General features: G+C 37.7%; 2 protein-coding genes and 1 long non-coding RNA gene across 10 annotated transcripts in view; 2 read left to right on the forward strand and 1 right to left on the reverse strand.

Moving 5' to 3' along the window:
* The window catches only part of LOC105384425 (sex determination protein fruitless), a 63,772-nt gene extending 55,096 nt beyond the window's left edge, over positions 1–8,676 (forward strand). For 5 of the 8 annotated variants that reach the window (XM_038120151.2, XM_038120152.2, XM_038120154.2 and 2 more), the window contains one exon: positions 338–1,442. In XM_038120151.2, coding sequence (XP_037976079.1) covers positions 338–654 — 317 coding nt within the window. In that variant the 3' untranslated portion in view covers positions 655–1,442. Of the gene's footprint in view, positions 1–337; positions 1,443–2,989; positions 3,546–7,539 lie in introns of those variants that run through there. The other 3 variants (XM_038120159.2, XM_038120153.2, XM_038120156.2) reach the window with 3 other exon arrangements.
* On the forward strand, positions 3,556–4,425 carry LOC125488707. The gene is made up of 2 exons (XR_007266425.1): positions 3,556–3,737; positions 4,071–4,425. It is a non-coding gene; the product is annotated as an uncharacterized LOC125488707 (long non-coding RNA).
* A 978-nt stretch (positions 8,677–9,654) lies between the features above and the next one.
* The window catches only part of LOC105384424, a 32,274-nt gene continuing 29,607 nt past the window's right edge, over positions 9,655–12,321 (reverse strand). The window contains exons 3-5 of the mRNA XM_038120160.2: positions 12,003–12,196; positions 10,335–10,549; positions 9,655–9,889 (exon numbers count right to left, since the gene is read on the reverse strand). Of these exons, the coding sequence (XP_037976088.2) occupies positions 9,655–9,889; positions 10,335–10,549; positions 12,003–12,196 (644 nt within the window). The remainder of the gene's footprint in view (positions 9,890–10,334; positions 10,550–12,002; positions 12,197–12,321) is intronic.

Genomic DNA, 12,321 nt, shown 5'->3' on the forward strand with positions numbered 1-12,321 from the left:
GATTTGGCGCCCCCCGAGAGGGACATAGGTCCTGCGATATGTTTTTATTATTATTTACACGGCGACTGACAACGTCATTCTGTATTAGGGTACATGTTATAGACACACTATAAGAACTAAAATCGAGGTTACATAGTTTGCATATTATATGCACAAACAATACTTATCTAGTCTCGTATATTTAAATGCAAATATATGTATTTTGCATGTTCACATAAATAAGGGACTGGTTTGTCAAAAAGGAACTCGTTTCGGGGCAAGAGGTTTTGGAACTAGTATTATTAGCATGCGATGCAAAAAATGTATACCGGGAACTAAGTGTTAAACTGTTTTGCAGGTGAAATGAACGAAGGTGACGAAAACTGTAAACCTCTAGAGTTGTTCGGTAGGCAGGTTCTTAAAGTAGACAAGTTAGTGAATAGTTACAATAAGTTGTCGCAGGATTATAAGCCTTACGGTCTGCCGGTGTCTTGTCACGTGTGTGGGAAGGTGGTGAGCAACATTAAAAAGCACATGAAGTCGCATAATCCCGAGCAGCACAAGTGCCCGCTGTGTCCGATAGTGCTGACCCGCGCCGACAACCTCAAGCGGCACCTGCGCATGAAGCACTGCTCGGTGCTCGGCCCCAGCAACGTCGCCAATATCATGTCCTAGACACCGACCCCTAGCTTCATAGGCTGTGACTACCTCCCACATTTACCAGTGTTATATCCAAATGTAAAACGTGTGAATAGATGATTGTTCAGGTCGCGGGTATCGTCAAAGCTCTATACCAAAGGTACTAACTGGCTTTACGCACTAACATTCCGAAGCAACTCAGGCTATCATCTTCTCATTCTTGATCTTAACAATACCGCCATTGGATCTGATCTAACAAGTGTCGTCTGACTAACGTACTATTTATGTAGATTTAAGGTGTGTTGTGTTTCTTTCTTCGCCTAAATTAAGCAAATATATTGGAATACTCATTTGTAGGTACTATCACATTGAAGCGAAATTGCTTTCGAAATCATGTTGAACTTTAACTCCAATCAGGTAATATTTACACAAGCATTAACGAAAATCAACTAAGTTTGTTTATCGTATGAACGTGCATTTTCGCTTTTATGCTGACAGTTATCTGCACCATCATAACAAAATTACTACGAAAATAAAATTACCCTTTTCGTTACGATGATTACGTGAATTACTTTTCTTATTCGATAACCTTGCATGGTTTCCGTTGGGTCCGTGTGACAACATCGTAAAGTAGGATTGCATTTACTTATCATTTTCGTTTTTAAATGTTGAGGGTTATTATTTTCGTTGTGATTTTTAACTAATTATCATAATGTTATGTGTTATTGTAAAAATCTGATTAAATAGTTATCCAAAAATAATAGTATTAATGATTGTATTTTAGACTTTGGTGGAATTTATGTCGTAATAACAACCCCCTTTTTTCCTCGGGGGTTAAATAACAACAGACTTTATATTATTTACAGATTATGCGTAATCTCTCCAAATTCGTATAAATTTCACAATTACGTTACACTTTTGGTAGAGTCTTATAATATTGTTACAGTTAAATTCCACTGAAGTCCAATTTACAGAGTCCACAAACCATAATATGTTGTACAAAGCATTAATGAAATGATCTCTTATGGTTCCTTATAGCTTGTAACAAACGCAGTCAAATACAAGACTGATACATTCTAAATAGGTTAAAATTAACTAGGAACTTTAGTTATATTTCTTTATATGACATTGAATTCATTTGTATCACTTTCGTTACCTTGTACTTATGTTTGTTGCAAATATATTCTTTTTTATTTATTTCACTATTTCTTTTCATTTCATCCTCCTTCCATGCTTTACTTTACTCTAGCAGACCTATTTCTCTAAATTAAATTCTACATGCGGTTTGGTGATATTTAAAACATTAATTAACATCTATTATACTAAACACCATTTCTTCATCATTAATAAACTCAGTATCATTGATTTCATTTACCATTTCTGCATGGATTCCAATCGAGTACTATTATAATTACCTATTGTTTTAATACGTTGACATTATTTATTTCTGTAAACGACTAGAATTTTTCTGTATGTAATATCGATGCTTCTTATCCTAGAGGTAGGATTGAAATAGTTAAAATAGCGTTTATATTGCAAATTAAAACCAAAGCTTTTAATAGTGCTGTAACGATCGATTCCTTTCTTGGGTATTATTTTTGTAAATTAACACATTTGTGGACTGTCATCTGAATATCAAATCTCACAGACAACAGCTGCTAGTGGAATATCGTTGTGTATGGACTCGCCACCGCTCTGATCAATATTAATTGAGTCGCGGCCATCGACTCCAGTTCTAGGCTAGAGCTGCCGCGCTACGTCATACATTCACACATACTTTATCATATTCGTATATTCATCGATCCTCGTGAAACATACTTTGTGATCAAAGAAGCTGATTTATAGTTTTAGGCACTTTGCTGTAGAAGCCAATGAAACTACAATATTCATTTAGACGATATTTATTCATTTCAAATTCAAAGCTCTATTATCAGCATCATGTAATGTTGTACATCTAAATTTTGAAAGTTTTTATTTCTCAATCCAATCATTTCATTTTATTTTTTACTGTTGCTTATTCTCATACTTAATTCATTTCATGAAATTAGTTTCTAGACAATGATATTGTAATATGAATATCACTGCATCTATATTTAAGATGTGTTTTAATTTTTGGATAACATTAGCCTACACGAGTCGCCCCCCAAATCATTTTTCAAACTGATACCATGTGATACATGTAAAGACTCATAACGGCAGCTCTAGCGCAGACACGCAATGACACAGGACAGGGACATGTCAGATAACTCTGAAGAAAGGCCGCGGAGAGAGCCGTGAGAACAGCGCGGGATCCTGGTATATTCCCGGAGACGCTCGCCCAGTGTGAGGCGTGCGAACATACCGGGACCGGCTGACGGGTTTCTGGTTGCAGGCTCGAAGGGCTGGCACATGCGGCTGACGTTCGAGCGCGTGGCGGGCGCGCTGAACCTGCACCGCTGCAAGCTCTGCGGCAAGGTGGTGACGCACATCCGCAACCACTACCACGTGCACTTCCCCGGCCGCTTCGAGTGCCCGCTGTGCCGCGCCACCTACACGCGCTCCGACAACCTGCGCACGCACTGCAAGTTCAAGCACCCCGCCTACAACCCCGACACGCGCAAGTTCGAGCCGCCGCCGCCGCCGCCCGCCGCCGCCTTCGCCCACCTCGACGCGCCCTTCGATTGATTGTCCATGTACTGGCTGGGCGTGGACGCGCCCTGAGCGCCCCCCCCCCCCCGCCAGACGAACCTCTCTAGGATTAAGCTAAAGTGCTATTACTTAAGCGGGCGCCGCCCGCGGACTCGTTTTAGTATTGTATCGGTTGTGCATTCGACTTGCCCCAGTGTGACCTCTGTTCCGCCGCAGGAACGTACCTATCTTTTTCGATGTTAACTATAGTTAAGTGATTGAACTCGAAACGTATGTAAGTAGGTAAGCAAACTTTTTTCTATAGGGGAGCGGGGGGCTAGTTGTAACAGGGGTAAGTAGTAACAAGCATTTTTTACCTACATAATAGAAGAATATTAATTTAATTTTCAATCCAATGTACTACTTAATACGCAATGTATCATTTAAGCGTGGTAAGCATCCCGCCGGACGGCGCAGGAAGCGGTGCTGTGCAGGCGCTCCGAAAAAGCCAGGTTTCGGACTTTTTTTTGTTTATACGAAATTGACTAGCGTAAAATTCATATTGTTTAGCAGTTTTTGTTTAACAAAAATACATTTAGAATTTGTTTAGTTTCATTATAATTAATTTTAATTTTACAACAATGAAGCGGTTTATTTTTTAAAAATGTTATTTTAAAAACCTGTCCTATGGGGTATGTTGTAACAGTTTTACGGGGCTAGTTGTAACATGTTATAACTTACCCCCTTATGTATTTATTAGTTATGAAATTTCGCGTCCGTACTTAAATTTATTCTTTTAGTATTTTGAATACTTCTTCGTTTAACTTCCTTAATTTTTATTTTAGAATGATACACTACTAAAGAAAATCTACACGTGCTACCCAAAGTCAAGATGTTTACTAATTGGCCTCTGCTGAAGTCTTAGACAATAAAATCAGTGTACGAAAAGCCGCAAAAACTTTTAATTTATGTCTTGCATTTTTATATAGATATGTGAAAATGAAGAAAAGTAACAATTCTTTATCAGTCGGCTATATCAAACCCAGATTGGTTTTTCAAGAGGAAGAAGAAGCTAAAATATCTTAGTACTTGCCTACTTGCTTTAACATTTACTTTGGATTGCTTGATTACTTGAACATTTAAAACCTGTTAAGTGTCTGAAGTATTTTTATGTCAAATAAATCTTAAAAAAATGTAAAACTGGTATTCTATTCTTAATGTTACAATTTGCCCCCAGCTCGTTACAACTAGCCCCAATCACGGGGCAAGTTGTAACACCCGCCACTTTTTTTTCAAAAGCGTTTTTACAAAAAGCCTTGACAGTTTTGATTATAATTTTCTTTAAAATTGATAGACGGATAGTTGTTAATTGGAATAGTATTGCTAGATTTCCTGAATACTAAACAAGTAAGTTTTCATAGCCAAGAAACCAAAAAATGTTACAACTAGCCCCCCGCTCCCCTACCAATCGCTATACGGGAACGGGCAAAAGCAATAATATGATGTTAATTTAATAATTACCATATTATTTTGTTATATAATATCGATAGTGTGGTAAGGTTTAGGGGCTGCGACGGTAGCCCTGTCTCCTTGTTATATTTATTGTACTAGATAGGGAATTATGAGTTTCCTGTAGCTAATTATATTTATGTTATTACATCGTATCGGGTAGTATCGGTGAGCACAAGAAGGATAAGGACTGTCAAGAGATTGTGATCTGTCGTTGGTCAACGACATATAAATATTGACTGAATCTCAGTTTAGATGCATTTTTAACTCTATGAGGCCTTTGCGAGATGGACTATTATTAAGGTTTTGTGATGTATTAACGGATAGCGCCTAAGGAAACATACGAAAAGATTTTATACTAGACTATATAGTTGACCTATTTACGGAGATTGTTTTTTTTATACTTAGAGCATATTCTATTGTCTCATTTTAAATACTTTGATATATTTATACTTATTACAACCATATGTATATGATTTTATTAATGTTGATTGTTTTTGATCTTCGTATAATATTGATTGAGTTCTTTTTATATTGAGTTGACAGTTAGACGGTAGGATAATTGAATTTTGAGATGTTAACACTTGTATAATTTTATCGTCGGTAGGAGTTTATTTGAGCAGCGTGAGGCGGCGCGGTGCTGGGGTCAATGACCCTCGTTCAGCTAAGATAGGGACGTTTCGAGGTTGCGCATTTAGTGACTAATATTGGCATTCTATGATTGGGACTAACCTAGCATGTATGTATTTTTGAATTAAGATTAAGATTGTTACACTTTAGCTAAACACTTAGAGTGGTACGGTAACTGAAATGTGATAAAATGGAATGGTGCTAGAACCAAGAGTGTTAACACGCTACGATTCGACTCCTATTATATTATTATTAATGTTTTACCTAAAGATTAGTTGTTCGCTAACGTAAGGCATCTAGCATCCGGTCGAGTCGGCATCAGTCGGTTACTAACGAGTCCTAGAGATTACAGTATCACTCGAGATTTTATCTTCATTTTTTCAGAGATCTTCAAATTACTAATGTAGAATGATAAGTCACCGTTTTAAATCAGATCCTTGTCTACCAAATATAAACAATTCTATTAATTGTTAGCATTAACGCATCCAAATAAATAAATAAATAGCAAACCCGCGGACGGTCTCCTGACAGACGTATGTCGTTATCGTTAGTGCTGTTATGTAGCTGTGAACATCCATTTCACTTGTGCAATTTTTGAAAATAGTCATAACTCATAGCTAGATTATAACAATTGTGTATTGAATATAGGGGCCCACTCGGACTATGTAAGCTAAGCGTCACTTGTAATTACCCACACTCATCCAGTCTCGTACTAATTAGTAGTCGTGTAATCATAGGAATTGCTCATCGGACACTATATTTTCTTCCGTAAGATTTTAATGTTAATATGACAGATTTTTATACTTAATGTAACGTGGGCGCTTATTATTTGATAGCATATTCATACTCAGTGCAATATTACTAGTTATTTAATTACGTAACCAAACTAAAAGATATTTTTAAAAATACATATATAAATATAAATGTCATTGATGGAGGGTGTCTGTAACGAGTAATTGTATTTGCCTAAGTGAAACTACTCTTTCTATTGTGACAGTTTCGGTTACGGTGTTGTACAGGTTTTATAGCTGGTAATATTAAGATATAGCTTGTTTACCTCTGCCAGTCGTAATACTTACATGTTTCATTATTTATTGTCGCGCAATCTATTGTTGGAATAGATCATGGCTATCCGACCGGTTAGTGAGCCCCGAGGGGAGAGCTTCTAGTATACACTGAAAACTTCACACGAAGTGCGTCGCGATGCGTTTACGCATCTAATTGATTTAAAATTGTTAATCGAAGACCAATTTTGAATACGAATAATGGATAAAATTGCAATCGCAATCGATTGGCTAATGTAGATTATGTTAGATATTTTAGGTTAGGATACTATTCTAGTGTCTGGCCCGAACTTATTGGAGTATCACATCGTTTGGTTCAGAATAAACCCCTTGATCTCTTTTTGGCTTTCAAAAAGTATGCCACTTAAATTATTACTAGAATGAACACAAAATTGGAGTTAATGAAAGCTAACTTAATGCCATATGGAATTTATAATAATAACGAATTACTAAATTTAGTCTTATGATTGGAGGTCTCGAAGACCGAGTCACTTATTTGGCCAAGCTATTTGAATATTCCAATTTATTGTATATTAAAATTTACATTTATACACATAATAATATATCACAAGTATGTGATAAATTTGGAATCAATGGATTGCAGGAAATGCATGGGTTATTGTCAGGATAGCAATGGTCTAGTTAGTTTTATTTTGTTTTCTTGAATACAATTTAGCAAATTTGTTATAGTGTCGTATATCACAATAGTGTAATTGTTTAGAGAGGGGGTGTCAAATCGTGTACCTTATTTACAGCTGAATATCGCTCTTGTTATATTTTTACATGAAAATTTTATGAACGATTTGTTGTTTATGAATATTTTGTTTCGATGTGTATTGGTTTGATGCCTCCGTTTAAAGTTTAATTTAAATAATTTTGTTTTATGCAAGCAGTTTAATGCAATTTTTATTTTTCACATTGTTTGATGTTATGTAATGCAATTTTAACATGTTGCAAACTCCTGCATTTATCTGTTGTATTTATTACTAATTTTTACATTAAATTGTGGTATGTTACAACCCGTGTAGTTTCAGTGGTCATCCACCCCCCTAGCGAGTGTGACATGTAGCGTGTTGCGTGAGGCGTTGCGTGACGTGGCGCGTTGTTGCAGAGCGCGCGCGGCCGCAGTACTCGTACCATAGCATGTTCGTGGCGGCGGCGGAGAGCGCGGCGCTGTGGCGCTGCAAGAGCTGCGGCAAGGAGGTGTCCAACCGCTGGCACCACTTCCACTCGCACACGGCGCAGCGCTCGCTGTGCCCCTACTGCCCGGCCACGTACAGCCGCATCGACACGCTGCGCTCCCATCTGCGCCTCAAGCACGCGGCCCTGCTGCTCAAGCACTAGGCGCCGCCAGCACAGCGCCACCCGACCCCCGCACACCGATACTGATCACCTATACTCTTAAGCATTTTTGTGCTGTCATTTATTATTATTACGTACGTGTAGCTTAGAGGCAACTTTCGAAATTTTAAACAACAGGGTAAACTGTCTTGTGATCTATTCGAAAAGGTTAGTGCTGCCGGATTCATGAGATGGATTTTGCTGTAGTGGAGCGTGAGAGGACTTTTTGAATAGATCTGTCTGTTTTGGGGCGGCGATGCGTTGTTGATGTACATACCAGCTTAGCCAAATTTTTGGTCGTCGCCCCTCTTTATTATTGTAGTAGGTATTTTATTAAATTATTATTAGAGTGATGCTAAAGACTGATGATGAGGCAACATCTGAGGATGGAAGAACATGCGTGTGAGACATGGTCTGTTCGTGTATGTGTAGACTAAATTAATTTACACAAGTTAATTTGAAACTTAAGTAGATATGGGAATACTAAATTCTTTTTCTTTACCTTCTTTCGGAACGTTTTCAATTTAAAGTAATATATTTTTGTATAAATATTTAAAATATTCAGATAAAATTAATCTTGGCTACTACCTGAATATGGTCCAAAATGACTTCTCAGTCCAGAGATTGGTGGTATGTAGTAATTGTATAAAATCCCATCATATCTATTTATCTCAATATGGAATATTTCCCACATAACTATCAGTATTATACCTGTAGTCTAGATGTGTCCAAATGTAGGACTTTTTGGAATATGCATGTTCATTCAATGGCATTTAAAAGTAACATAATCAAGATTTTGTTCTTTGAGATCTCATGTAAGTATATGCAAATTAAATGTTTTAAGAAATCAATAGTATAAGTCCGATGTCACACACTGTAAATATCTAATAAACTACTCCCGATGGAACATCTTGCCAATTTGTGATTTTCATCAACTAAAACAAGCATGCTGTAAGAAATAAATAATTTATTGCACTTAGGTACATGTGCAAACGAGAAAGGTTACTTACCTAGTTTCGCAGAATATTTACAAATTGCACAATAATACGATCACTAGCTTTACATTAGTTTCGAATATGTACATAGGTACTCATGAAGTTGAATACCTAGTATCTACCTAATTTTGTACCGATTCTACATTCTAATTAGCTCTATCTCTGTGTAACTTAACGAATGAATTAAACATGGCAGACTATGGCAAGTTTAACTCTCTAAGATATCGTCAGTTTCTCAATGTCTAGACGAAAAATAAAAAATGTTAAGTTTGTCGTTATTTAGGTAGTTGTACAAAAAGCACATTAGATCATTTTGAAGATGTGAAAATTTTGCCAATGAATTAAAAAACTAAGTTTTTTTACCTAGAGTTTGAGAAACGGACTGTTGAAATCTTTAAAATAACACAAGTAATAATCATAAAAACTATTTTCATAGACAAATATCTAAACATATTAAATAGCTGAGCTACAAAAATCAATCGACGTAATTAGATATAAAAAATCGTGCATTCATACAAAGTTCGTATACAACATTCATTTACAAGGTAATTGGGAACAATTTCACCAACAACTTATCACAGTAAGTTTATAATTATAATACACAACTTCTTCTACTATCTTTTATCATACAACACAGTCATTTAATCAAATGCGTCGAAATTAGGTCGAAATGCATTTTTGGACTGTTGGTACATGGTAAGCATTTTTTGTGACTCCTCATATCTACACACCTGTAAGTCGAATAGTCAGCGAAAAGCGAAAATATTATTTCATCCCCTAAAATATCTAAACCAAATCTTTCTTGGTGTAGATTATGTTTCTCCGACGTTCCCATAATTTTTGCAATTATTACCAAGCGGTCATTTGACCCTTCATTCTTTACACTTACTTTATTCCTCTAGTCTCTCAACATTGCCACTGGTGCCCGGGGACCCTACCACGACACTGGATTCGCTGACACCGCTCTCTTCGTTTTCCTCCTTGTTCTCATCTTCGTAACTCATGGTAGTGTCTTCATCTTCAGTGGATGTCTCGTCGTCAGAATCTGCCTTCTCAGCAGCTGTTTGCTTGTGTTTGTTCTTTTTGAACTGTTCCTCCATTTCCTTGAATTTCAACGTTAGGTATCTGAAATGAGAATTTCGTTTATTAGTAGGTAGGTTTGTATTTAATATTTATGATACTCTGGTAACATTGCATTGTATCAGAACGGAGGTGGACCTGAGGACTGAGTAAATTAGGCATGATACTGGAATATAAAATTCGGTAACTAGGTAAATAGACCTGGAAGTTGTTAAACTAGATTGGGGAAGCGAGAGTAAGTATTTGTGAATAACGTACGTAAGTATTCAATCTCAAACACTACTAGTGTAACGAGCTACTGAGTGGTAAAGACCTAGATAATGAGAGCAGTACTTGTGTCAAATATAGAAACCTCAATGGTAAAATATCGCTTCCTGGTTACTGCTGTTCAATACGGCGACGCTATCTATACGAACCGCCTGAAACTAATCTCCATATGAAAAGTTTAGCCCAGTTAGGCTGACACTAACTCCATCTAGCCTCAACTCACTTGTCAACGAGCGGCCCGCTATAGTCTTCCGGAAACTTGGGCGAGTGCGGCAAAATGAACTTGTACAGGCTCTCATTGAGCACATACAGCTGCGTGGTGGAAGCGCAGCGCACGTTGAACCACCAGTCGCACGTCAGGCCCGCCTGGGAGAAGATGGTGCCGTTGGGACACAGGAAGGAAGCCTGCCCGCCGTTGAGGTCGCAGTAGTGCCACACCTGGAATGTAGATGGCGCTAGGTGAGTATTAAACGATAATGGTAAGTACATTTTACATGTATCAAGGAAGTGATGGATCATATTATATTTTTTTCAGTAGGTACCTAACTACTCTCGTGTAAATGAGGTTGTATGGTGAATTAAATTAATCTATTGGCAGTGAATCCATTCGGGAAATTCATCTATAGTAGTATTTGTTCATGGTCCGATATCAAAACACTACCTACCATAGCCTTCGACCATTTACAACCCTATACCTAAGTACTTATACGGTTCTAAATTACCATTTATAGGGTTGTAAATTACCATAACCATTTACAACCCTATAAGTACTTATAGGGTTGTAAATGGCCTATAAGTACTTAATTTATCTGAAACGATAACTTCGTAAAAAATATGTAAAAATTCAAAACATTCCATTCAATCGACATTGGAATTAAAATAATTGTTTGTGCAGATTACAATACTGCAGGTGGATTATTTATTTTGTTTATTTATTTCGAGGCTCATTATAAAACCACAAACTGCAATAATGTTTCAAAAGGCAAATATTTACGACTACCTGCCTAATATCCATTTTAACGTTGCGAGTCTAATCGCTGTTTTATTTATTTTATATTTCACAAATTCATTTATTAATGATTTGAATATAAGACTTGCTTAATATCTAATTTGCAATATTTTGAATTTGCACAGCCAATGAAGAGTTGGAACTATCACTTGTCGTTCCTGTCCTGCTAGCCCAGTACCTATCTCCAAGCTGTGGGGGTCATCCCATCCCACCCGTCAAAATATACTTCAAGACTCCAGATAGAAGATAAGAAATGCCGACATTCTTACGAGTTTAGGTACGATAGATATGGTTCTAGTTCTACGCCTATCCAGCTCTGGACGACTGTTGGCTGATGATTAACCTACCAACTTTATAACCTACTAGCTGTTCCCGCGAGCTTCGCTTCGCCTTAAAAAGTTTTCCGTGAGAATTCCGGGATAAAAAGTAGCCTATCTTCTTTGTCAGGGTCTAGAACATATGTATACCAAATTTCATTCAAATCCGTTCAGTAGTTTTGGCGTGAAAGAGTAACAGACAGACAGCGCTTCGCTTCGCCTTAAAAAGTTTTCCCGTGGGAATTCCGGGATAAAAAGTAGCCTATGTTCTTTCCCAGGGTCTAGACCGTATGTACCTATACCAAATTTCATTCAAATCCGTTCAGTAGTTTTGGTGTGAAAGAGTAACAGACAGACAGCGCTTCGCTTCGCCTTAAAAAGTTTTCCCGTGGGAATTCCGGGATAAAAAGTAGCCTATGTTCTTTCCCAGGGTCTAGACCGTATGTATACCAAATTTCATTCAAATCCGTACAGTAGTTTTGGCGTGAAAGAGTAACAGACAGACAGACACAGTTACTTTCGCATTTATAATATTAGTTAGGATCAAAAAAGAAGCAAAACCCACCTGACACCTAGTCTCGGGGTCCGCGAAGAAGCCCTTGTACCGCTGCGTCTTGCAGTCAAAGCTGGTGCGCGGGATGGCGGGCAGCACGGGGTAGTCCCGGCCGGGCCGCCCGGGCGTGCCGCCGGAGTCGTCGTTTAAGATCTGGAGAGGGAAGCGCTGCGACGTGCTGCCGCGGTTGCCGGCTGACGCGTATTCTGGAGTAAAGAAGGTTGCTGGTATAGGGGATTGTGAGACGGATAACGGATGTTAGTTCGTTGTGGACTAGGTATGTAGGTAGTACAAATGTAGTATTTTAAGTTAGAGTAGAAGTACAGATTAA

Source organism: Plutella xylostella, chromosome 6, assembly GCF_932276165.1.
Source record: "Plutella xylostella chromosome 6, ilPluXylo3.1, whole genome shotgun sequence".
Taxonomy (NCBI): Eukaryota; Metazoa; Arthropoda; class Insecta; order Lepidoptera; family Plutellidae; genus Plutella; species Plutella xylostella.